This window comes from Cetorhinus maximus, chromosome 4 (genome assembly GCF_964194155.1).
Source record: "Cetorhinus maximus chromosome 4, sCetMax3.hap1.1, whole genome shotgun sequence".
Taxonomy (NCBI): domain Eukaryota; kingdom Metazoa; phylum Chordata; class Chondrichthyes; order Lamniformes; family Cetorhinidae; genus Cetorhinus; species Cetorhinus maximus.
In genome coordinates this window covers 62,933,838-62,960,716 of record NC_135882.1, presented here as the reverse complement: position 1 = coordinate 62,960,716, position 26,879 = coordinate 62,933,838, and the positions used below count along the sequence as shown (strand labels likewise).

At 38.9% G+C, this 26,879-nt stretch overlaps 1 protein-coding gene across 3 annotated transcripts in view; it reads left to right on the top strand.

Moving 5' to 3' along the window:
* The window catches only part of mib1 (MIB E3 ubiquitin protein ligase 1), a 187,280-nt gene extending 160,774 nt beyond the window's left edge, over positions 1-26,506 (top strand). The window contains exons 16-21 of one of the 3 annotated variants that reach the window (XM_078540225.1): positions 8,015-8,196; positions 9,483-9,675; positions 10,297-10,375; positions 13,265-13,351; positions 17,484-17,584; positions 22,444-26,506. In XM_078540225.1, the coding sequence (XP_078396351.1) occupies positions 8,015-8,196; positions 9,483-9,675; positions 10,297-10,375; positions 13,265-13,351; positions 17,484-17,584; positions 22,444-22,584 (783 nt within the window). In that variant the 3' untranslated portion in view covers positions 22,585-26,506. Of the gene's footprint in view, positions 1-8,014; positions 8,197-9,482; positions 9,676-10,296; positions 10,376-13,264; positions 13,383-17,483; positions 17,585-22,443 lie in introns of all 3 variants that reach the window. The other 2 variants (XM_078540222.1, XM_078540223.1) reach the window with 2 other exon arrangements.
* Positions 26,507-26,879: the final 373 nt, after the last annotated feature.

The following is a 26,879-nucleotide window of genomic DNA, read 5'->3' as shown; positions in this document are numbered from 1 at the left end:
TCTCCCATCCTAATGTCGTTCTCTTCAGCTCAGTGTCAATTTTTATTTGTCTGATTACGCTGTGGTAAAACACCTTGGGCTGCTTTATTATATTAAAAATGCTCTATTAATGCAAGTTGTTCTCATTTTGGAAACAGCCATATTGTTGTAAAAATAATGAGCCACAATTTTGTAGTCCCAATAAAACCGGGACAGTAGCAACGTGGATACAAAATTGGCTGAAAAATAGGAAGTAGAGAGTAATGGCCAATGGATATTTTTCAGGCTGGAGGAAGGTTTGTAGTGGAGCTCCCCAGGGGTCAGTATTGGGACCCTTGCTTTTCCTGATATATATTAATGACCTGAATCTTGGTGTGCAGGGGACAATTTCAAAGTTTGTGGATGACACGAAGTTTGAGAGTGTTGTGAACTGTAAGGAGGATGGTGTGGAACTTCAAGAGGACATCGACAAGTTGGTGGAGTGGACAAATAGGTGGCAGATGAAATTCAGTGCGAAGTGTGAGGTGATGGATTTTGGTCGGAAGAACTGACAATATAAAATTAGGGGTGAAATTTTGAAGGGGGTGCAGGAGCAGAAAGACTTGGGTGTATATGTGCATAGATCATTGAAGGTGGTAGGACAGGTGGAGAGCAGTTAATAAAGCATATATTATCCTGGGCATTATTAATAGGGGCATAGAATACAAGAGCAGGGAGGTTATGCTGAATTTATATAAGATACTAGTTCGACCTCAGCTGGAATATTGTGTACAGTTCTGGGCACCATATTATAGGAAGGATGTGAACACATTGGAGGGAGTGCAGAAAAAGTTTACAAGAATGGTTCCAGGGATGAGAAACTTCAGCTATGAGGATAGATTGGAGAGGCTGGGACTGTTCTCCTTGGAGAGAAGAAGGCTGAGAGGAGATTTGATAAAGATGCTCAAAATAATGAGGGGTCTGGACAGAGTAGACAGGGAGAAGCCGTTCCCACTTGTAAAAGGATCAAGAACAAGAGGGCACAGATTTAAAGTGATTTGCAAAAGAAGCAAGTGTGATGTGAGAAAAAACTTTTTCACACAACGAGTTGTTTGGGTCTGGAATGTACTGCCTGGAAGTGTGGTGGAGGCAGATTCAATCGAGGCATTCAAGAGGGCATTAGATGATTATTTGAATAGAATCAATGTGCAAGGAAACTGGGAAAAGGCAGAGCAATGGCACTAGGTCATGATGCTCATTTGGAGAGCCGGTGCAGACATGATGGGCTGAATAGCCTCCTCCTGTGCTGTTAAGATTCATTAATTGTGTCTCGATGCATTCATGACGTCGTTGCAACTGTGAAAGGTGGGCTCACGTTGAATTTTGCAATGGGATTCTGTTTCTCTTCTCCCTTTCCACCTGCATCTCCAGCAAGTCGGATAGTGGCAGAAAAGTGGATTAACTTTTCACAGTGCCATATATGGACAACCAGTGAGTTGGAGGCCCTGCTGCAGGAGATGCACAAGGAGAGAAACTTTAAGTAAACTTGGCAATGAAAGCAGAAGCACCAAATTTGTTGGGTGAGGTCACCAACTGAGTCAAAGCTGTCATACAGATCCTGGATGTATAACTGCAAATAAGGGTGAAGTTTTCTGATATCAGGAAAGGAAAGATTGGTATTCTCACTTTTACACACATTTCTTGTGGGGTTCATTAAGTCTGGGCCAAATTTAAGCTGCAAGCGAAAGTATCATTTGAAGTACCGTGCACCTTATTTCCTTTATTGTGCCTAAGTTGCTTTCTTGGTACATTTTTTTCTTTAAAGTGGAGATGGCTTCTGAACATGCTGAGGTATCCAGGTTGCGATACTCCTTTGCTGGGGAAATTAAGTAGGATCAGTAATCGTGGTTGCAGAGCAAAAGCTTTGTTCTCATAAGAGCCATCTCTACAATCATTCTTCTCCATATAATGTAGGCATCATGAATTGCCACAAAATGGAGCCATTGTGGCTACTTTCTGGATGAACATGTAACTTACCTGTAGGTTGTTGTATCTGTGACAAGCTGCATCTGAATATAAATTGAATGTAAAACGTTTCTATTATGAGGTCCAGGGGCTAATATAAAAATATTGCTGCCCACATTAATACCAAGTTTTACCCTTTGCAGTCAAGGAAATCTGCCATTCGTTGAAAGTTGTGTTATTTGTCCAGCTTTGATGTCCATTCCACATTATGTTTTTTTTTTCATATATTTGTAGGATGTGGCCATCCTTGGCAAGACCAACATTTATTGCTCCTCCCTACTTTTGCTTGAGAATGTGGCAGTGAGCTGCTTTCTTGAACTGCTGCAGTCCATGTGGTGTAGGTACACCCACAGTGCCGTTAGGAAAGGAGTTCCAGGAATTTGACCCAGCGACAGTGTAGGAATGATTTATTTCCAAGTCAAGATAGTGTGCAAATTGTAGGTGGTGGTGTTTTTTCTTCTTTGTGGAAGAGTTCATGGATTTGGAAGGTGCTGTCAAAAAGGCGTTTGGAAGGTGCTGTCAAAGGAGCCTTTGTGAGTTGCTGCTGTGCATCTTGTTGATGGTACATACTGTGGCCGTCGTGTGTCAGTGTTAGAGGCAGTGAATGTTCATCATGGTGGATGGGGTACCAATCAAGCAGGCTCCTTAGTCCTGGATGGTGTCGAGCTTCTTGATTGTTTTTGGAGCTGCACTCACCCAGGCAAGTGGCGAGTTTTCCACCACACTCCTGACACATGCTTTGTGGATGTGGATAGACTTTGGGGAGTCAGGAGGTGAGTAACTCACTGTGAAATTCCCAGCCTCTGACCTGCTCTTGTAGCTGCAGCATATATGAGGCTGATTAAGTTTCTGGTCAGCAGTAGCCCGAGGATGTTGATGGTGCGGAATTCAGTGATGGTGATGCCATCGAACCACAGATGAAGATGTTTAGATTCTCTCTTGTTGGACATGGTTATTGCCTGTGTTTTGATGTGGCAGGTGGTATTTGCCTGACTGACCAAATCCACAAGGGAAACTTGGCCACGCTATCACAATGGTTTTGCAATTTGTATTTATTACAAGATTTGTGCACTGAATTCAGAAGTAATGAGTTCACCAACACCTTTAGAGTTTTTAAAACGTAAATTAAAACATTTATTAACAAAAGAAAAGAATAAAACACATACACAAGATTACCGTTACATAGTTACTTAATATTATAACAATTCCCAAAATTTCCTAATTAACCAGACTCCCAACTACACACCCTGTTTAAAGCAACAGTCCAAAACAGATTTTAAATTTATGGAGACAATCCAGCAAGGTTACCACAAGCACCCACGCGACAGTGGAATTCCAAAGGCTTTTAACACGACTTTGATTACTGGAACAGCAGACTTCTGCAAAGTGGCTAGAGGTTTTTCCCCAGGTCAGTTTCTGAAAGGTGTACCTTTTCAGATCTCACACGGCCACACACCCTCATGCAGCCTTCCATTGCTCTTTAAATATATTTCTCCTCCTTTGATTTGTAAATCTCATTGTTTCCCCATGCCTTTGGAGTTTAGTTTTCCCATAATATAAAAATCACTATAGTCAGCACTTTTGGGAAAAATCAAAGTAACAACCTTGCCCTATTTATCTTGCCAGTTGTAAAAGCCTTATTATGTCTCTTTGAAAACCAAACATCTCTCCACTTATCTTAAAATGCAAATTTCATTATTGTCCTATTTGCTGACTTTACCCTAGCTCGTCCATTTGTATTTCAAATGCCTTTTTACGCCTAACTCTTTTGATAATTTAAAATTTGCAGTCTTTCTGTCTCTAATTCAATTAAATCAGCTACACACAGAACCCCACACACACATATAAGCCTACTTTACAATATCCCACAATAACATTATGAAAAATATGATAGTTTTGTGACACCTGGCACTTGTCTGGTGTGAATGTTATTTGCAGCGCTTCAGCCCAATCTGAATGTTGTCCAAGTCACAGACTGGGGGCACAGACTGTTTCAGTATCCGAGGAATAATGAATAGGACTGAATATTGCACAACTATCAACAAACATGCCCACTTCTGAGCATATGTTTGAGGGAAGGTCATTAATCAAGATGATTTGCCTTCAGACACTGCCCTGAGGAACTCCTGCAGCAATATCCTGGGATTGAGATGAGTTGCTCCAGGAACTACAACTATCTTTTTTGTGCTAGGTTTGACTCCAGCTCAGTTTCCTGGTCAGCCATTCTACAGAAGACAGCAATAAACGACTGCAGTACTTTTTAAGCGTAAACATGGACTAATCCAATGGAAGTCCATGGTTGCCAATGCCCTCTTAGGGCATGGTATGAAGAAGGAGAATGATTCCAGCCAGTGAAAAGACTCCACCACCACCCCACCTGTTGCTTAGTATGTTTGTAATTCTGTGTTGTATCTTCGTTAGGTTGGTGCCTCTTTTTAAGGTTTGCCTGGTGCTGCTCGTGGCATGCGCTCCTACACTCTACACTTATCTAGGGTTCATCCTCTGATTTGATGGTAATGGTAGAGTGAGGAATATGCCAGGCCAGACTGTGGCTTGAATACATTTCTGCTGTTGCTGATGATCCATAGCAACTCATGGATGCCCAATTTTGAGCTGCTAGATCTGTTCTGAATATATCCGACTTAGCATGGTGGTAGTGCTGTGGAATACCATGGGGGATGTCTTCACTATGATGACAGGAATCTGTCTTCGCAAGCATGATGTAGTGGTCACTTATACAAATACTGTCATGGACAGATGCATCTGCGACAGGCGGATTGATGAGGACAAAGTCGAGTAGGTTTCTCCCCTTTTGTTGGTCCTCTTGCCATCTGCCACCCCAATGACAGATGTTAAAGTTCCACGCAGAATGCCTTTGGTGTCCTTACCAGTGCCTCTTCCAAATGGTGGTCAAGGTGGAGAAGTACTATTCATTAGCTGAGGCAGGATGGTAGGTGGTAATCAGTAGGAGGTTTTCTTGCCTATGTTTGATCTCAGGCCATGAGACTTCAGGGGCACTGGAAACAGTGTTGGGGACTCTCAGGGTCAACCCCTCCCAACTGAATCATTGTGCTGCCACCTCTGGTGGATTTGTTCTACTGGTGAGACACGACATGCCCAGGGTTGGTGATGGAAGAGTCTGGAACATTGGATGTATGGTATAATTTGGTGAGCATGGCTATGTCAGGCTGTTGCATGACGTTTCTATGGGGTAGCTCTCCTGATTTTGACACAAATCCCTAGATGTTAGTGAGAAGGACTATGCAAGGTTAGCTGAGCAGGATGTGGCCTGGCCAATGCCTGGTGGTCTGTTCTTTTTATTCTTGACTTACCTGTAGTGGTTTGACCCACTTGAGTGGCTTGCTCGGTTATTTCAGAGGGAAGTTAAAAATCAACTGCATTACATGTAGGCCAGACTAGTTAAGGATGACAGATTTCCTCCCTAGTGGACATCAACGAACCAGGTAGGTTTTAAAGACAGGCTGATAGTTTCATAGTCACTAATACTGAGACTAGATTATTCAAGATTTGCTTAATTGGATTTAAATTTTTCCAGCTGCCGTGGTGGAATTTGAGCTCCTGTCTTTGGAGTGTTATTGCAGACCTCTGGATTACAAGCTACTGCCCCTGCTGATGGAATTATGAAAGTGTTTTGTTTTGTAAACATTGCAATTTTCTCCTGATTTTCAGATGGTGTATTGCAGGTTACCTAATGTGGTGTATCTTCTGGGGTTACTTGGAAGGAATGGCAGGCTTGATAACTACACTGTGATTAACTTCACTTCTGCACCAAGAGCTGTTTCTGATCCATATGATTTATGCAGATCACTATGTAGCAACTGAAAAAATGTTGTAGTGTCCTATCTTGTGAACTGAAGGAGGCAAAGTCAGATCTCTGAAATGTCCAGACACGTGAAGAGGTTTATAAGTAACAGGCCCTTTGATAGTTTGGATGTGGATAAAATACCTCTGGAGTCATTGCATCTGCAATTATTTGTCAATCATAAAGTCGCCTTCATCTTAGTTATAGTGTTTTTGGAATCCTTAAGGGAATACTCATCCTGATGGTGCAACATCAGCAGGGGGTTGGGGAGGGGCATGCAAATTGGAGACCATGCAGCAAAACCAAGTAATGTACATTGCAAAATGTGACATAGTTCATACAGTATTGCTTCTTGCAAAAGCAACTGATACATAAAGAGGCCCTAAGTTTTAAAATAGTAGAGATGATCCAATGTTTCAACTTTGAAGAGGTTTTTCTATGTAGCGAAAACGGATACAAAGTATTGTGCTGGCAAACTTCCTTCACTACTGAATTGGCAGCAATTTATCCAAATTTGTTCCTGAGTTACAGTGCTATGGTTTAAAACATTATGATATTAATGTTAAAAAACCCCAATCAGAGCACTACCTACTGTTACAGTAAATATGAACATTTTTTATAATGGCATTTTTACTCGCACCAAGTTGATATAGGAAGTTTGCAATGAATTTTGAAATGAATTGTTGTAACCCAGCTACTGTTTTTAATGTATGATAAATGTTTCATTAATAAGGCTGCTAACTTCTGATCCACTTTGTATGTCCCTGTTATTCTTCCCATAGCATGCCTTTTAAGGTTATCTTACTTAGTAACAAGAGTTGGCTCCAGTTAAAGCCCAGTATTTCCTTTTGAAGGAAAAATGTGATAGGATCAACTCTTGTTTTCATGGAATCGTACATCTAGTCCTACTCCCTTGCCTCTTCTGTAAAGCCCTGGAAAACTTTTCACTTCAGATAATTATCCAATTCCCTTTTGAAAGCCACAATTGAACCTGCCTTGACCACTCGGTGTGTAAAAATATTTTCCTTTATGGTGCTTTTGGTTCTTCTGCCAATCTGTAGTTCTTGACCCTTCCACCATTGGGAACATTTTCTTCCTATCTACTCTTTCCAGACCATCATGATTTTGAATGCTGCCATCAAGTCTCCTTTCAACCTTCTTTTCGCCAAGGAGAACAACCCCAACTTTGCTAATTTATCCTTGTAATTGAAGTGTCTCAGTCCTGAAACCATTCTTATAAATCTTTTCTGCATCCCCTCCAATGCCTTCATATCCTTCCTAAAATGTGGTGTTCAGAATTGGACACTACTCCAATTGAAGTCAAACCAATGTTTTATAAAGTTTCACCACAACTTGCTTGCTTTTGTACTCTGCCTCTATTAAATTCCCGTTTATGTTGGCTGCCAGCCTATTCTCTTTCTTTGCCTTTCTGATTGTTTTTTTTACTTCCCCTTTGAACTTTCTATATTCAGGCTGTTCCTCAGTTGTATTATCAACCTGGCATCCATCATACACACCTTTCTTCTGCTTCATCTTTAACCTAATGAAGCATACAATAGTCTACCCAGTGGACAAATTAACTTTGTTCTTCTTTTAACTTATGTGGTATTTGCAAAGTTTTATGTGGCAGTTTTAAATTCCTAAAAGTATATTTTTCTTGAATTGTGTATACAAATCGTACTGAAATATAATTCTAACAGCTTTCAGTAGTTAAGAGTCTTAGCTTGCAATTATTTGGGTGATGAAACAATAACACTGTTAATTATAAATGCATGTTATTTCGCACAAAAATTAATTGACAGCTAAATGAACCCACATCAAATTTTTACCTGCCCAACGGATATTTTTTCAAACTTAAATCGGTGATTATGCCAATTGTGCCATATCTTGTATTTTAATTGAAATTTCCCTTAACATGAGGCCACAAACTTGCCAAATTATAGATTGGTGGTATATGGCTTTTCAAATATACGATGGCTGTTATACCTGAGTTGATAACTAAAGCTATAGGAAATTATTGTAATTTATGAATAATGCAAGACAAAATTGTATATATCTTTAATTTACTTTTTACAATGATAATCCTGCAAATTTTATGTGGAAAGATTTTTTTTGTCTGCAGCTTTTTTAAGAAGCCTCCAAACATTTAGCACTTCAATCATAAGGGTATGTTTTGTGAAAACTTGTAATCTTTTCCTCCTCCTTCAGTTACTTATGGGCCTCGGGACACAAGGAGCAGATAAAAAGAGTGCTGCTTCTATTGCTTGTTTCCTAGCTGCAAATGGAGCAGATCTTGCTATTCGCAACAAGAAAGGACAGTCACCACTTGATCTTTGCCCTGATCCAAACCTCTGTAAGGTCCTTGCAAAATGCCACAAGGAGAAAGTCAGGTTCGTATACCACTATTAGTTCGGCATAGTTGATGTTGCAGGGTAAATTAATTTTGTCAACTTATAGTGGTTTTAATTACTTGTGAAGCCTACCTTTTTTTGTAAAAAAAAAATTACCCATTTTTATCATTCTTATTGTTGTAACAAACTTATAGTATGTTTAGCAAATTGGACAAGCCATTAAACTTATCAGGTGGTAGTGGGTTAAGTACTCAGTGATAAAGATGAAGACTTGTCATTGTGCAAATATTGCAAAGTTATTGCTATTGTACATTAATAAAATTTTATTTGTTGGTTTTTGTAAATGCATCCCTATATTGCTTATAATGAAACCTATAAAAGCATCTCCTTGGTGCAAAGAATGAATGTACCTGTGGGCTCTGCTGTGGAGGAGTGGTAGGACAAAAATTTGTATTTGTGGCTCGCTGCATAAGAAAGTTCTAATTTTGTCCAGGTCATTTGGGGAGAGGTGGGGAAAGACTATATTGTGTAGGAATATACAGGGTATTTTCTTGTAAATAGGTTGTGTAAGTATGTTTGTGCACTAGTATCACATGCCATATCAGCACAAGCTGCAGATAGCATTTCAAATGCTTTTTAAATTCTTAACACGTAGCATTTTCTGATATCTCAGCCTTAGCGAGACTAAGAGAAGAAAATAGTGATTGTATGTACACTCAATATTTGTGCAAGAAGTAGGCTGAATGCATTGATGCAGTGACTTGCTGAACTATGCAGACCAGAAAGGTCCCATAATTGATCTCTGCTCTGTGCTGAATTAACTAATATCAGGAGACAATGGAAGTGCTACACTTGCTGTTCGAACCCCTCAGATGTGGAGTAGAAAATTAGCCATTTCCCAGTGTTCCCACCAACATCTGTTTGCTGCTGGCTGGCTTGTTGCACTGCAAGGTTCCTTTAAGAAAGAAGCGCAGCTGCGCATGTGAGCAGCATGAAGGGCACAGCATAAAGGGAAATGTTGCTTGTAACTGGCCTGTTTGTGCTGTGCAGGGAACATTCTCCTTCGCAGCAGAGAGGGAACACTGCTGATTACTATCCACTGGAAGTGTGCATATCAAAGTTCGCAAATAAATAAAAATCACTTGACAATGTACCTGAGGGCAAATGTGACCTAAAGGCCAATATCTTCAGAACAGTGAACACCTACCCTGTGCATGTGTGCTTGATTGGATTTGACTTTGAGGATTTAATTTTAATATTTGATCCCAACAGGGTGCTGCTTCAGTTATAATTGACATGTTAAACAAATGTTTTCTTTATTTCAGTGGACAGGTGGGATCACGTAGCCCTTCTATGATTAACAATGACACGGAGACTTTGGAAGAATGCATGGTTTGTTCAGACATGAAACGCGACACTTTGTTTGGACCTTGTGGACACATTGCGACTTGCTCACTCTGTTCACCACGTGTTAAAAAATGCCTCATTTGTAAAGACCAGGTTCAGTCTCGAACAAAGGTAAAAAAATAATGTACTTTGAGGGTTGCATCCTTGTTTTCCCCCTCCCTCCTTTCTCAGTTACATTTTCCTGGACCCTCTACTTTTGTGAGGGTGCAAGAGTTATGAAGTCCCAACAGTGCTACTCTGAATTTAGCCTCAGTGGTGGATGGGGTTTGGGGCTGTTGGTATGGATTGATATCAGTCCATCCTTTCCTAAATATGTATTCACTTTGCCATTTTCTGTCTTGCCTCTCCATCTCCCCAATCCATATTTTCTTTCCCTTAATGTGAATCAATTTGAAATTTGGTTGTACTGAGGATGCAGGAACAACCCAGATCTTGGTGGTTTAGGATGTTGCACAACTTGAAATGTCATTTTTTTATGAATCCGATCTACATTTAATAGGTGTATATACTTTTACACCAATTATTGCATAGTTGGATGAGGCTGTTGTGAATTATCATATTTTACATTCCTTTCCTGACCCACAATATTTTTTGATGCAAACATTAACTCTATTACAATCTAATTGAAGTTATAAGGTTTTATACTGCATTGTTTTGAGCTAATTCGTAATGAGAATTGCTAGTTAATTTTTTATTTTCAGACTAACATGAAGCGTATTTGATTACCCGCAGATTGAGGAATGCGTAGTATGTTCTGACAAGAAGGCAGCAGTGCTTTTTCAGCCTTGTGGTCATATGTGCGCCTGTGAGAGTGAGTGTAATGCATTTAATTCATAATACTTTGGATTGACATTTTCCAGTATTTACTTGCTTCTGTGAATGTAAACTAAGCAATATCTGGAAAATTCTGCCTTTTTACTGAAGTTTCAACTCACCAAAAAAAATCTGTGATATGATCACTACTTTCACCTAACTTCTAGAACTGTTACGTGCAAATGTTTATGTAACTATTTCAGTGCATATTAGCAGAATAATGTAAATCTTGCATGAATAGCAGACTAAATTCTATCTCTTAGAAGATAATTCAAATAAAATGCCTTATGAATAATATCAATATGAATTAATAAAAAATAAATACATTTTTGTTGCAATAAATTTGATAAAAGTGGGCCATTGGGTGCAAAAGGAAAGAAAAAGTTTTTTTTTCCCTGAATTTCTACTTTACCTTACATTTAGTACCAACACTAAAACCTATACCAAAACCCTTACATTTCAAACCCAAAACTAAAGTATAATCCTTATCCTAATGCTAACCACTGAGCTTGGGCCCAGACCATAAAACAAAACCCTAAAATATCCCTCCTGTAAAACATTTCATTAATCCTACTCTGGATCCTGTCCTGGACCCTAACCCAAAAGTCTAAAATGCCCCCAATCCCAACCCTGACCCCCCGCTAACCAACTCCAACTAACTTTGGGGAGCAGGATCAGAAACAATCCCACTGTCATAACCTGAGCCAGGGATAAACAAACAAACAGATATTTGCAAAACAAAATGGGGTAATCGAGTAAAATCATGAGCCACATGGAATTGACAAGCTCCAGTGCAACAGAAACTCCAGCACCAAAGGAGAACATGAACACAAGGGGCAACAACCCTCTACCCAAACTTCCTAGCCCAGTTTTAACTTTTGAGAGAAGGATCAACCCTTAAGCGTAGTTTTTTTCAGAATTGTACCAATAACTAAATCATTAGAGAATTTCTGATGAAGAGTCATTTGGACTTGAAACGTTAACTGTATTCCTCTCCGCAGATGCTGTCAGACCTGCTGAGTTTTTCCAGGTATTTTTGTTTTTGTTGCATTAGAGAATTTTGCTTGATTTCCTGTGACTTTTCACGAGGATTCCAAGATCAAGTGTCATTGGGCGGGATTTTCCAGCCTCGACACTGACGGGCATCGTTGTGGATGGGACGGGAAAATTTGGAGAGTTATTAAAAGTCAGCCACTCTGCAAAATTTCCCCTTGGGAAATCGGTGCCGGGCCTTACTCACTCTGCTGCCAAAATTTGTTTTAAATGTTATTTTTATTAAAATGCAAAAGCAAGATAGGGTGGATGCTGAAAATCTGAAATAAAAATAAAAATAGAACTGTTGATGAAAGACCATTAACCTGGGATGGTAAGTCTGATTCTGCTCCACATATGCCAAACCTGCTGAGTATTTTCAGCAATTTCTGATTTTATTTAAAATAAACCTTCCTTTAGAGCAAGAGTGCTCCCTGACTCCACATCAGTCATGATAACTATCCTTCCCTCCACTGTTCCCCCCATCTGTCAATCCCTTCATTGATAAATCCTTTAGAATAATGTTAGTATTTATTGACAAAAGTTCATTTGTGATGGCACTTCAGAAAATGCTCTTGAAACACGAGTGATGAGTAATAAATTTGGGATTAATAAATATTCAACTGAATTCAGAAAACTTAAAATTGTAAATTACCTTATTAATTGTTGGTCATTTGTGAAATGTATTGATTAATAGCAGTGCACTTTTAAATATAATGATCCATTTATCCACTTCACGCAATTTTCTTTCCCCATGATCAATATATCTCTATCAGGTGAAACTAAACTTTCAATAGCACAAACACTGAGAATTGTTCTTTCCAGAATAAATATATTAAGGTCAGAGGCTGGGAATTCTGAGGTGGTAACTCACCTCCTGACTCCCCAAAGCTTGTCCACCATTTACGAAGCCTAAGTCAGAAGTGTGATGGAGTACTCACCACTTGTCTGGATGCGTGACACCAACCAGGGGAAAGCAGCCCACTTGCTTGGTACCCCATTTGCTACCTTCAACATTCACCCCCTCCACCACTGATGCACAGTGGCAGCAATGTGTACCATATACAAGATGCAGCTTGGCAACTCACCAGGGCTCCTTCAACAGTACCTTCCTAGCCCGCAACCTCTACTATCTAGAAGGACAAGGGTAGTAGATGTATGCGAATTCCCCTCCAAACCACAGACCACGCTGACCACAGATCACCATTCCTTTACTGTGGCTGGGTCAAAATCCTGGAACTCCCTCCCTAACAGACTGTGGGTGTACCTACACCACATGGACTGCATTGGTTGAAGAGGTGGCTCACCACCACCACCTTGAAGGCAATGATTGGAAACAAATTCTGGCCTTGCCAGCGATGCTCACATCCTATGAAAGAAAAAAAAAGTTAAATATATATTACCAGCCATGGCTCAGTTGGTAGCATCCTTGACTCAAAGGGTTGTGGGTTCAGTTTCCACCCCAGAACTTGAGTGCAACAATCTAGGCTGTTACTCCAGTGCAATACTGAGGGAGAGCTACACTGTTGGAAGTGCCATATTTCAGATGAGTTGTTAAACTTAGGCCCCATCTGCCCTCTCAGGTGAACATAAAAGATCCCATGGCAATATTTCAAAGAAGAGCCTGAGAGTTATCCCCGATGTTTTGGTCAATATTTATCCTTCAATCAGCATCACAAAAACAGGTTATCTGGCCGTTAAAATATTGCTGTTTGTGGGAGTTTGCCACATTTCCTACGTTACATCAGTGACTACAAAAGTATTTCATCAGCTGTAAAGCACTTTGGGATGTCCGGTGATAGTCAAAAGCGCAATATAAACACAAGTCTTTTTTACTCTATTTAAATATTCTTAGATTGTGCCAGCCTAATGAAAAAGTGTGTACAGTGCCGGGCTGTAGTGGAGCGAAGAGTGCCTTTTATCATGTGTTGTGGTGGGAAAGGTACGGAAGATTCCAATGATGATCTTAGTGAGTGACTTCTTACCACAATCCATTCTTTTTTTAATTTTCTTATGATTTTCATTGCATTTAAATTTAGATTTTTTTCAACCAAGTGCATGCTGAGCCTTAATTTGTACAATTAATCCCATTTTCACATGTGTGACATCTTGTATTAATGTGTGTGTGAGACCAACTTGGTTACTACTTTATCAAATGGTGAAAAAAGTCAAATCCAATTTAGAAAAGCAAAATTAATTTTTTTTTTGCAACAGGAATACAAGGCTGAAATTAGCTTATTTAAATACACAATATAGTCAAGTGAAAAGGTTTACCAACTCATTTCAAAAACATTTTTTCTGCAGAGTTATGACTGATAAGGGTGCCATGTGACTCTGATAGAATACTACTTGTAAACACACAGAATTTGCCACATAATGTATAAGGAATAAATTACATTACACTTACATTAGGACCTCAGTACTAGGGTATTGAATAGGTGTTGCAGCCCTCAAAATAAAACTCTTAAAATTGTTTTTCCTTCTTTCCAGAAGGTTATTGTTTGATAGTCATCATTGAGCCTACACAAAGTGTCAGTGGGTTATTCAATTCTAGTGGGCATTAGAAGTAAGTTTAACCTGTACTTATCCATCACCCAGAAATGTAATGTCCTGTAGAGGTGTGTTGTTGGCAATCAAGCATGGGAACCTGGGCTGACTTTTTTTTATTCTCTTCCTCCCTTAGCCTTGATTCTGTTATAATTTTATAGCTGAATGTTAAGTCTTGAATCTATTCACAATGAGCAAAATATGGAATAACTTTGTCACTGCAAGTATCAAAGATGAGGGTAATTTTCTACTTTCATGCTCAAGCTGTACCATAGTGCATGCCAGGTATGCCCATCACATTATGGTAGAAGGAGAATAGTGTGCTCTTGAAAGGATGGAAATCAGGCAGGCTGCGTAACAAGCACTATCCTTTACAACAATTTATTCTGATATATACTCCTGGTGTGCGCTACTCTGCACCTGGAACAGTGGATAAGTAATTTGAGAAAATGTTGGTGTAGCAGCCCCTATCACAACCACTAGATGCCACTAATTGTTTAGGAATATGCTGTAGTACAGTATTTTAAAATGTATCTGTTGTGTCTGCACATTAGTAGGATTTCAATCACAATGGAACCTATATACTAAAATTATATACCTCTGTTTATTCCTGACAACCTGAAGTATTTTTTCTACCACATAGGTAGCTTTCAAATAATCTGATATGTTCAATAATGATTGCTTAACATCATAATAGTCTGCACTGTACTCTTATGTGGCACTCCTTGTGAAAATTGCATTTGTGCTTTCCCTAATCTCTCACAAATTGCTCCCATCCCCTACAGCAGATCACATTCTAGCTTTTCCTTGACTACATTCGCCAGTCCAACCTTATTACTGTTATTGCCACAAATTACAAACGAGCCCTAATTTTATCATGAATTACACGATGTACTATATAGTGTGTCATGCTGATTAGTCTCCCACGTTTTCCAAGTTTTTCACTGCTCCTGGATTCATTCCCCATGCATTTAATTTAACTGCTTATTGGCCAGACATCATTGTACAGTTATGCTTCTCTCAAATGCTTTAGGAAATTTTTCTACATCAATAATATATAATGCAAGTTGTTGGCATCCCAATCACTGCAGTGTCACCTCTGATTCAACAACATTAACTACAGCTTGCATTTATATAGCACCTTCAACAGAGTGAAATGCCTCACTGAACAATCAGTTTTTTTATTCTGAACTGAGATTTTTTTTCCCACTCTCGATTTGAGTTCTTGTTATGTGATGTTACATCTGTCGTGGCAAAGCTCTTTTTTTTAATTTCTATCAGTCTCCACTAAAAATAATCATTTCTCTGATGTCACTCTACATCTCATGCATGAATGTGTCCTTCAAAAGTAACTAATGTTTTTTATAGGACAAACTGCTAACATTGGTTATGAATGACATGCTCACAACTTCACTTGAATTTTCCAGTCACCTTCTTATAGAAGAAAACCCAACACTGATAACTTCAGCATGTCCTCTAAATGGAAATCATTTTGGCAGACAAAAGTTTTAAGTCACTCGATTGCATATTCTGTTAAATTTATTTTGGACAACTTCCTTAGATATTTTGCTAGATTTATAAATAACTGTCAAAAATGCTGGTTTGTTTTAAAATGTCAGTCTGAGGATCTGCAGTTAGATGCTTTCACCCCGGAACCTGAATTTATGCCCAGTCCTGATTAATTTCTATTCAACAGTTAATATCTTTTTGGAAAATTCAAGCAGTTTATTGTGAGCACATTTCAGGCTTATTGCAGCAAACTATTCACAATTTAACAGATTGAAAATCTTGCTTAAGGAAATAAAAATGGAGTGTGTGGATATGGTGGAATTCAGACTGGTGTACAATTCTATGCTCAGTTAAAACATATAAATAAAACCAAATTGAGCTGCAGCCTAGGCACTGAATCAGGATGGGATAAAGGTACATCATCCCAATCAACCCAGTAGAATCTCCCTGGCTAATATCTGGACTAGTTTCAAACCTGGGGGAGCTGTCCTGCAGACTTGACAAATGACAACATGACGTAATCATTCTTTCCAAATCATACTTATCAATGTCCAAGACTCCTCCATCACCACCCCTGGGTACATCCTATTTTACTGGCAGAATGAACCCCCTAGAGGTGAGGCATAGCAGTATACGGTTGGGATGAAATGCCGTTGGAAAACTTAAATAAGAACAGAAAATGCAGAAAAAACTCAGCAGGTCTGGCAGCCTCTGTGAAGAGAGAAACAAAATTAACGTTAACGCTGTTCCTCTCTCCACAGATGTTGCCAGACCAGCTGAGTTTTTCCTGCATTTTCTGTTTTTATTTCAGATTTCCAGCATCTGCAGTATTTTGCTTTTATCTTGGAAAACTCAATATTGACTCAGGATCCTGTGACATCTGATTGCTTCACGGTACATTTGGGAAAGGGAAGCTTGTGCTGATTATCATGTACTGCTCTCCCTAAGCTGATGGATCAGTTCTCTTCCATGGAGGAAGCACTGAGGATAGCAAGAGGCACAGTGTACTCTATGTGGGGCTCTTCAATGTCCATCATCAAGAGTGGGAACCACTGACATTACTGGCCGAGCCTTGATGGACACAGCCACCAGATTAGGATTGTAGTAGGTGGTTAGAGAACCAACACAAGGTATAACCTACTTGAACCCGCCCTCACCAATTTATCCGTCGCAGATATGCCTGCCCATGACAGCATTGGTTGTCTGACCTCTGCACAGTTCTTGTGGAATCCTAAGCTCTTCATCACATCTGAGACACTGTCCATCGCATCATTTGACACTGCCACTACCCACATTAGGATAGATTAATACCAGCTCAAAATTGGGCACCCATGAGGCACCGCAGGCCATCAGCAACAACAGAACTGTTTTCCACTACAATATATAAGCTCATGGCCTAGCAGATCTCCACTTATCAAGCCAAATGACAGAGCTAGGTGCCAACCAACAGATGCAAAGGGACAAATGGAGTAAATGAAGGATTTTTCTAACCCTGCATTGGAGATATGCAAACTTATTTGGGCCAGTAGGGAATAAATAGGAGTAAGAGAATCTTAAGAGCAATGAGAGTAAGCTTTTGTAAATCGATACTGGACTGACGGGACCTTTGCCATGTTGATGCATGAATTGAACAAGTAGTAAGGAATGAGCTGAAGCAGTAGAAAAGGCTTTCATTTGATTGTTGGGAGATGAGCAGAGGTAATGAGTGTCTTTAAATCCATGACCAGAGACCTTTTTAGCAGCTTGAAGATAAAAAGTATGCCCTGCTATGCATTTTCAAGGGAAGCCTATATAAACACGGTTGGATGAAGTTCGGGCATTAGTACTGTGAAATATTAGATAACTCGGTAAAGAAATCTTATTTCAATATTTATGCTGTTACCAAATTGTTTTTTGTAGATGGTATCTGATTTGATCATTGACAAAGTCATATGTTTCCTTTGGAGTTAATCCATTGAAAAGCCATATTATAAATCTTAGAGCAAAATGGACTCTTCAGGAGTTTACTTGTATTGCAGGCAGTGGAAACATTACTCCTCTTCAACGAGACAAAGACAATACCAACGTTAATGCAGATGTGCAGAAGCTCCAGCAACAGTTACAGGATATCAAGGAACAGGTAAAATGCTGCTGAAGATGAAACAGTGGTTTAGCTACACTTTCTGCTTGGAGAACTTAAGGGAAAGCAAAACTTCAGGTAGATGATAACTAAGAGTAGGATTGCTGTATGTAACAGGCTAAAAATGTACTTTTATTATGCTCGTATTTTGTAAAATATACAAGTAAAGTTGATTAGAAAGTTGTCAGACGATTCTCTCAGACTACCAACTATTTATTTTGAGTTCAACTTAGGTCCTCATCTTTTGCAAGTTAGCATTTCTTCTAAATTGAAAGCTTTGGAAGGAACAAAGCAATGTCTTCATTCATTAGGTAGAATTTAAAGCACAAAAATAAGCAATTTGGCCCAACTGGTTATAATACTAAAGTCGTATTGTAGCATACTTTGGAATTGCAGGCCACTGGCTTATACTTCATCATTTTTCATGTGGTATATAACAAATTTTTGCTGGGTCTGTTGCTGGAGGTGGAAGAGAAAAGGGCCAGATCAATGTATGTACTTTTCTGTGAAGAGGGGAAAGTGAAGATTGTGTGTTCCTGATCACTATTTTCATAACGTAATGACCAGTATACAAGCAACATTGGTAATGGTCTGGAAGCAGGTCGATTATCATCTTGACTAAATAATGGTGTAAGGAGTTAGAAAAGCATAGATGGAGAAACTAAATTAAATGTTAAAAGTATGCTTACATTTCAAAATTTAATCACAGTCTTTAAAGCCAAATGCCTGTAAAGCCTCAGTTACATTGCGTTTGGATTTGGAGTGTAACTTTGGATTAAATGAAAATACCATGTAGTGGTCATGGGAGTGAGTACATTACAGTACAGGCGGTGGCATAGCGGTATTGTCACTGAACTAGTAATCCAGAAACCCAGGATAATGCCCTGGGGACCTGGGTTCGAACCCCACTATGTCAGATGCTGAAATTTGAATTTAATAAAAACCTGGAATTAAAAGTCTGATGACTTGAGGGAAGGAAATCTGCTGTTCTTACATGGTCTGGCCTACATGTGACTCCAGATGCACAGAAATGTGGTTGACTCTTAAATGCCCTGTGAAATGGCCTAGCAAGCCACGGAAACGACAGCGGCAAACTCAGCCCTGGGGCTTGTGCCAAAACTGGGAACGGCATGACATAGTCAAACTCACGGAACCTTACCTCACAGACAATGTCCCAGACACCACCATGTCCTGTCCCACCCATCAGAGTGGCGGGAGGGAGTTGCCCTGGGAGTCCTCAACATCAGGTCAAACATGGGCAAGGAAACCTCCTGCTGTTGCCACACACTGCTCCCCTCTCAGCTGATAATCAGTACTCCTCCATGTTGAGCACCACTTGGAGGGAAGCACTGAGGGTGGCAAGGGCATAGAATGTATTCTGGGTGGGGGATTTCAATGTCCATCACCAAGAGTGGCTCAGTAGCATCAGCACAGACCTAAAGGACATAGCTACGAGACTGGGTCTGTCGCAGATGATGAGGCACTGAATACTGCAAAGGCTATGGGTCCTGGCAATAGTACTCCAGAACTAGTCGTATCCCTAGCAAAGTTGTTCCAGTACAGCTACAACACTGACATCTACCCGGCAATGTGGAAAATTGCCCAGGTATGTCCTGTACACAAAAAGCAAGACAAATCCAACCCGGCTAATTATCGCCCCATCAGTCTACTCTCAATCATCAGTAAAGTGATGGAAGGGGTCAGCAACAGTACTATCAAGCGGCACTTGCTTAGCAATACCCTGCTCACTGATGAGTTCTGCCAGGGCCATTCGGGAAACTTGAAACAACTGCCACAACTTGTTTTGCAATGTCTATAAATTTCGAGATGCATGCCTTGAATTCAGTAGTAATAAGATCACCAAGTCTTAAAGGTTTTTACAAAACTAGATTAAACATTTATTAATAGAAGAAATTACTTTAAATGCATAAATAGATCTATAAATTATGACTATGATGACTTCTAAATCCTCTACTTACTCTGACTCCCAGTAACATTTTTGTTAAGGCAACGGTAAGACATACATTTTTAAAAGACCCAGGCAAAGAAATGTGATATCCTGAACCAGTCAAATTCAAAGTGAGTTTTCTTAACTTCAGTTCTTTGAAAACAGCAGCTTGAGGCATAGATGCTGAAGGCTTTTCACACCTTACACACAGCCTTCACTCCTTTATACATATTTTCCCCTTTGAATGCAAATACCCATTGTTTCACTATGTCATTGGATTTTACCTTCCTGATAATAAAAATCTCTCATAGCACTAGGTTTTACCAGTAATCTTTGGGAAAAATAAACACACTGTTTCTAAACTTCACCCGGCTAGGTGACACATTTGACTCCTTTGAAACAATCTAGTCTAGTTTATTTAAAAATACAAATGCCCTTTTACACTTTACATTCTAAATTTCCCTCATGTTTACATCAAAGCCTTCAGAACAGCTGTCTTTAATCCAATTAAGTCTCTCTCTCCCTTTCTCTCTCTCTCTCTCTCTCTCTCTCTCACACACACACATACACACACACACACACACACACACATATATTTACAGAAATAAATACCACTATTTTACAATAAATTCCAATAACATTATGAGAATTATTGTATCTTCCTGACACCATCTCCAATAAAAGAGAATCATCCCTTGTCATTCAATGGTGTTACCTTTGCTGAAACCCCCACTATCAACATTCTGGGGGATACCATTGACCAGAGACTGAACTGGACTAGCCATATAAATACTGTGGCTACAGGAACAGGTTGGAGGCTAGGAATCCTGTGGCAAGTAACTCACCTCCTGACTCCCCAAAGCCTGTCCACCATCTACAAGGCACAAGTCAGGAATGCAGTAGAATACTCTCCACTTGCCGGGATGAGTGCAACTCCAACAACACTCAAGAAGCTTGACACCATCCAGGACAAAGCAGCCCACTTGATTGGTACCCCATCCACAAGCATTCACTCCCTCCACCACCGATGCACAATGGCAGCAGTGTGTACAATCTACAAGATGCACTGCAGGAACTCACCAAGGCTCCTTAGACAGCATCTTCCAAACACACAACCACTACCATCTTGTAGGACAAGGGCAGCAGACAGGTGGGAACACCACCACCTGGAAGTTCCCCTCCAAGCCATTCAATATCCTGACTTGGAAGTATATTGCTATTCCTTCACTATCGCTGGGTCAAAAACCTGGAAACCCCTCCCTAACAGCACTGTGGGTGTACCTACACCACCTGGACTGCAGCAGTTCAAGAAGGCAGCTCACCACCACCTTCTCAAGGGCATTTAGGGATGCACATTAAATGCTGGCCTAGCCAGCGACGGACACATCGCATGAATGAATAAAAGAAAGGTCATGAAGAGTTTCTTGTAACTGCTGTCTGCCTAGCAAGGGCTGAAACCTATTGTCACTAACTGTATGTTAACAAACTAAAGACTTGTAATATGAATTAGGTGACAGTAATTGGGGTCTCTGGCTCCAACAATACCAGTACACTTGATCAAAAACAAAAACAGAGGCCTCAACGAGAAACTTTTTCTCTTTCTCTCAAGTGCTAAGGAACATTCTGTTTTTGTTTTGGATTTCCAGCATCCGCAGTTTTTTGTTTTTGTTTTTATTTTTGTTTTTATCCCAGTACACTTGATGTTTGATCCACCCATCCTAGCTTATAATGGGATATGAATAGGGATAACCCTGCAAGCCAATGCCCCAATGGTAGCATAGTCTGAACTGGATAAGCAGTAGGCAACCAGTGTGAGATCATGATGAGCTGTGTCATATTAACTTGTTAAATTCTAACAGTACCTCTATACAGTGAGGAGAAGTTTCTACAATATAGCTATTGCTACCCTGCACCCAAAATAACTATCCAAAAACAGGCTGTATGCCCAGTGCTAGAAAGTGTATACATTCCAATTCGAGGTCAATACAGAAAGAGGCTGTTATATTAAGGAAGAGACAGAGAGCCATTGTGAAACCTGTGTGGATTTCTCTAGAACTTATTTCGGAGATTCTTGAGCATGGTGACAGATATCCATGTAGGTCATACAAGAAGAAGTAGCAAGTTTGATATTGAAACTTCTTTAAAAATTGTAAAATTGAAGCATTTACTGGTCTCATAAGTAGCAAAAAGCCACCAGTTATGTAGCTATATGTGGTTAAGCATTTCTCTGGACTATATCTACTGCAAATAATATACATTATCAAATTAGAATTAAAATCATTGCCACCCCAAATGTACAGAGATATGCATTTCTGAGAAAACATGGATTTAGAGCAATGTACGAGGCCTCTTTAATATACATCTCTGATATGACTGCTGCATGTCCCATGTTTCATTAAGGCTGTTTAAGCCATTGTAATGTAAAGTAATGTTGTCCCTTTTTACTATAGTACTATTGAGTAATTTCTGCCCAAATGTTTGTGGCATTCAGTTGGTTTGGCTAAAAATGGTATGGGATTAGTTTGGTTTACTGAGTACATCTTGCCTCCGAGAAGCACTTGCATATTTTTGATGCAGTAAACAGGAGAAAGTAGATTGCTGTAACACGGTAAAATCAAAACAGGCAATAACTACTTAGTAGTTCAAACTGAGCTAATTTAACACATTTAATACTTGGGCAAATATCTCGTTCAGCCTTCATCGTTAAGTTTTTGACATGTGCAACAGAATTCCTGTTATGCACAGTCACTTTGCTATAACCCCAATACATGGTATAACCCCAATACATACCAATAAATGGGATGTTATGCAAGATAAACTGCTAAAGTAATGTTATGTCAAAATGCTCACAGGGTATTTGATATTCTGGAGTAGAGACAACCATTAGTAATTTTGGTGTTTTCTGTTTCAGACCATGTGCCCTGTATGTTTGGATCGCTTGAAGAACATGATCTTCCTCTGCGGACATGGGACATGTCAGCTTTGTGGTGATCGAATGAGTGAATGCCCTATCTGCCGCAAAGCCATAGAACGCAGGATTCTCCTGTATTAAACAAAAGTATTGTCTGAATTCAAAGTAGAGCACTACAACAACCACACCTGTATCATATTTGCAAATAAATTATTTTGGGTCGTTCTTTTCTGTTTTGGGCAAAAACAGTTGGATCCTAAACTCAAGTCTTTTCCATGTCATAATGTTATAATATGAAAGAACTTAAATATGTATACAAAAACAGAAAATGCTGGGAAAACTCAGCAGGTCTAACAGCATCTGTGGAGAGAAAGACAGAGTTAACGTTTCCAGTCCGTAAGACTCCTCTTCAGAGCTCTGACTCTGACCGTATGACTTCTTCAAAGCTCTGACTCTGACCGTATGACTTATTCAGAGCTCTGAAGAAGAGTCATAGGGACTGGAAACATTAACTCTGTCTTTTTCTCCACAGATGCTGTCAGACCTCCTGAGTTTTTCCAGTATTTTCTGTTTTTGTTTCAGATTTTCAGCATCTGCAGTATTTTGCTTTTATCTTAAATATGTATCGTACTTTATCAGCAGTCAAAGCTTTATTGATAAGACCTGCCTTGGAGTGATTCTGCCAGCTCTAAGCTTAGCTCCTGGTGCACCTGATTGCATTCCTATGGCAGATGGAAGGCCTCTTTGACTAAAACAAGAAAGCAGTAAATAAGGTCTTGCACACTAACAACATCAAAAGTTATGCATCACCTCCTGAAATTTTACTTCAGTTATCAAATACATCTTTGCCCAGCCTTACTTGCTTATTTTTCTGTAGTTAATGGGCTTAACACATGTGTAGTCATTATAGTTTACATCTCATCAGCTAAGACTAATTTCTTAAACACACAGGTAACAGTTTTCTCCTCTGTACTAAAGTTCACATCTCAGGTGTAAACATGTGAAGTTAAATTGGTTTTGTAATTCAGAATTCACCAATTCAGTTAATCTTTGCATTACCTTATCTTGCGTACAGGTGTTCAAATTGTGTTGTTTAAGCTGAATAATACTTCAGAAAATTAACTGGGTGCTATCCTGTATAGTATGGAAAATTTTAAACAGTTAAACTAGACTTTGTATGTGCAATGGAATTTTAATACTGCCATATTCTCATCAATTTTACTGCATAAAACTGGCATCCATTATAAAAATACCTTTATTTGTGTTTCCGAAGCATTTTGTAGATTGTGCTCCAAAGGAACATGATTGGCTATGTTAGAATACCTAGCTTTAGTAGCCTCTTGGCTTGGGTTATTTGGTCAAAATTTGGGCCAGATGTTAAAAGTAGCGGTTCTTTAGACTTAATTTCAAACCAGTGAAGGTAGTAAGAGGGCATGTAACAGTGTGTGCTGCAAAAGTAACAAAATACATTTGAGGTTTATCATAATTCTAATTGAAAAGAGTTGAAACCTTTGCTAGCCAGAGTTTAAGATGCTTTTTTGGGTGGCGGGGTGTCTGAACTGACAGGAAATAGTTTGAAATCTGTAAGGCAGTGGCAATACGAAATTATACTGTTAATTTCTGGAGGCATTTAATCCCATATATTTTAGCATGTTCAGGTGCATTAACACACTTTGAATTCTAATCATGCATACATTGATCATGTATGTAGAGCTATTTTGAGGTTTAACATATTTACAGGCTTCAGGTACATGCCTGTGCTCAACATCACTCTATATAACCTGATTGAAATCAGGAGCTCAGTGTAAAATTATAGTTGGCAGTCCAAATCCCAACACTCAGTGTTGTAATGCATTCGTACACCTAATACAGTTGTAATGCGTTCGTACACCTAATACATTTGCACCAGTGGCTGCTCAAGCAGTGATGAATTTAACCACAAACCACCTTATCTGTGTAATCAATTCACTGTGGCTCTATGACTTTTAAGGAAGAAATACATTTTTAAAACATGTAGGAATATGTTTATGAAATTTAGTTGAGTTGGCTAACTGTTATGTTTGTAACACTTGGCATGTTTTGTATATGGTTTCCTAATGCCATTCGTACATTTTGGCTCCAAACCATCTAGATTTTATCCTTTTATAATGCATTGTTGCAATAACCACTTTGTATGCATTATTATATTTGACTTCAGCCACAAAAGCTGCTTAGATTCATGCAGCTTGGCTATCACCTCTTCTCTGCTGACATAGAATATTACGCCCCTTGGAGATCCAACACAGTAGGTTTCTAGGCTTCATTCATATGGAATGGAGCAATTTTGAATCAAAATGGCAACTGGCAGGGAAAGCTATTCACATTGAGGAAAGTGATCAGGAAAAGATTCTGAAACAGAATTAGAAGCTATTTACAATTAAAGAAGCTTGTATTTATATTTAAAATTGCTAAATAGTTTCAATTTTTAAGTCTCTGGAGTGTGCAAACTTCCTTAGTTTGGCTCTGGCAGATCATGACACAGGGCCTCCCGTTGATAACTTGCTAGCTTTATTTTCTTGAATTTATTTTGTAATCAAAAGCTGCTTCCAACTACCATAATAATCCTAAATGGTCACTGAATGCTTAGCACCAGATTGCACAGCTTATCAATGTTGTGATTTCTGAAATGCAAGATGAAACTTTGTCCATTTTAATTCAAGTCTGGATATATCTTGTCTTACAAATGTTTAAGCTTTTATATTGTCATGTCTGAGAATTTAGAAACTTGCATGATACTGATTTTTTCTTATGTTTTAATTCAATGGTTAAATCTTTTATTTTTTGGATAGTACTTTAATGCAATCTCTTAGTGTTTTACTGTAGTACAATAAGATGTTTGAATATTGTACTAACTTTTAATTTACAATATCAGTTGGAACTTGAGTTAGTGGTAACAAGAGGATTTGTGTGATAACATTTCTTGTCATGTTGCATTTCATAACTAAAATTAATGATTTCAGATGCCTGTTCTAAACTCTTGGCTCTGCTTGGTAACCCGAAGTCAATGAAGCCTCAACTTTCTAACAGCCTCTGATAGCCATGAATGCCTCTTACTAGCTGATTACAATCCTGCATTTACTATTATTGAAAGATTGGCAGCATTTCACCTATTATCCATACTATTTGGATGTGTTCCTTTGAACGCTGGAGTGGGAAAATAGCCCATCATCCATAGCTCTATTGAGCCTAAAGGTCTGCCTGCAGTAAGGGTAAGGAGGAAAAGGACAAAGACAGAGTAAAGAAGGAAATCTCAGTTTTTACTGTCTCTTTTACTTATAGTAGGATTCTATCACATGATTGATGCAAATTGAGATGAATTACATTTTGCAAACTATAAGCTTTATGTATTAATTTTGAGTTTGCTTTGCTCTGTGTAGATGATTCATCAAAAGTGAAACTGGCTGTAGAACAAGACTAGCTGCCTTGTATTTATTTATTTAGTACTTTGCTTTAATAGCCAGTGACATAGTACTTTTTCTGTTGGGTGCTTATTCTCCAACAGTATGTCTCTTGCACTAATATCAACTTACATTACTCTTATGATAGAATAAACCTGTGTGTAAAGTTGGGTAAGTCATTCTTAACTTACTGGCTATTTATCATAATGTAGTAGTAGGTAGGGTTGCTTATAATTGTATAATGAAGTTTTTGTAATGTTTGTGCTAATTAAATTGAAAGTTCTTTTGGATTTATCAAGTCACTTCATATTTTATCATTAAAATGCTGGTTACTAATGGATAAGTGGACATTTTGAATTCTGTTTTCCCCCTACCTATTGAGATGAATGTTTTATTGCTTTGTCTTTTGTTTTAAATGGAAAATTGTCCCCTTTTGATTCTTAGTACGCCTTATGTTTCTGGGGCCAAGTCTGAGAACTTGCCCATTAAAGGGGATGATTGCTGACCAAATTGTCTGCTCATCTTTTGTTATGCTGTATAGTGTCTGAATGCAGCAGTATTGTGCTTTGTCAATGAAAATTGCACAACCAGGTCAAAGCTTTAGAAATAAAGACTCATTTATATTCCTTGGTTAGCCTGCCTGAAATGATTTAAAATCTAAGAAAATAAAGCAAACCTTTCAAAACTAAACACAGGCATGACCAACATTGCTCCATCATCACCAGTGCAGAATCTGTAAGTGGTCTTGATGTTCAGCTAAACCCACAGGAAGAATATCGGCTGAAAAGCATGATATTGAGGGTTGGTGATGCCCCTCTTCGCATGGGATGTACTGGTATGTTAAAGGGATGAAAGTAGTTTGTATCAAAACGGGATTTTTAAAAACTACGTGCAGTGCAGCATGCTTTAATTTTATATTATTGCAATTATTTCCTCTTGAGATTCCCTGTATTTATGAACATAGGTTTAAATCACTTTTTTAAACATTGAACAAATGTG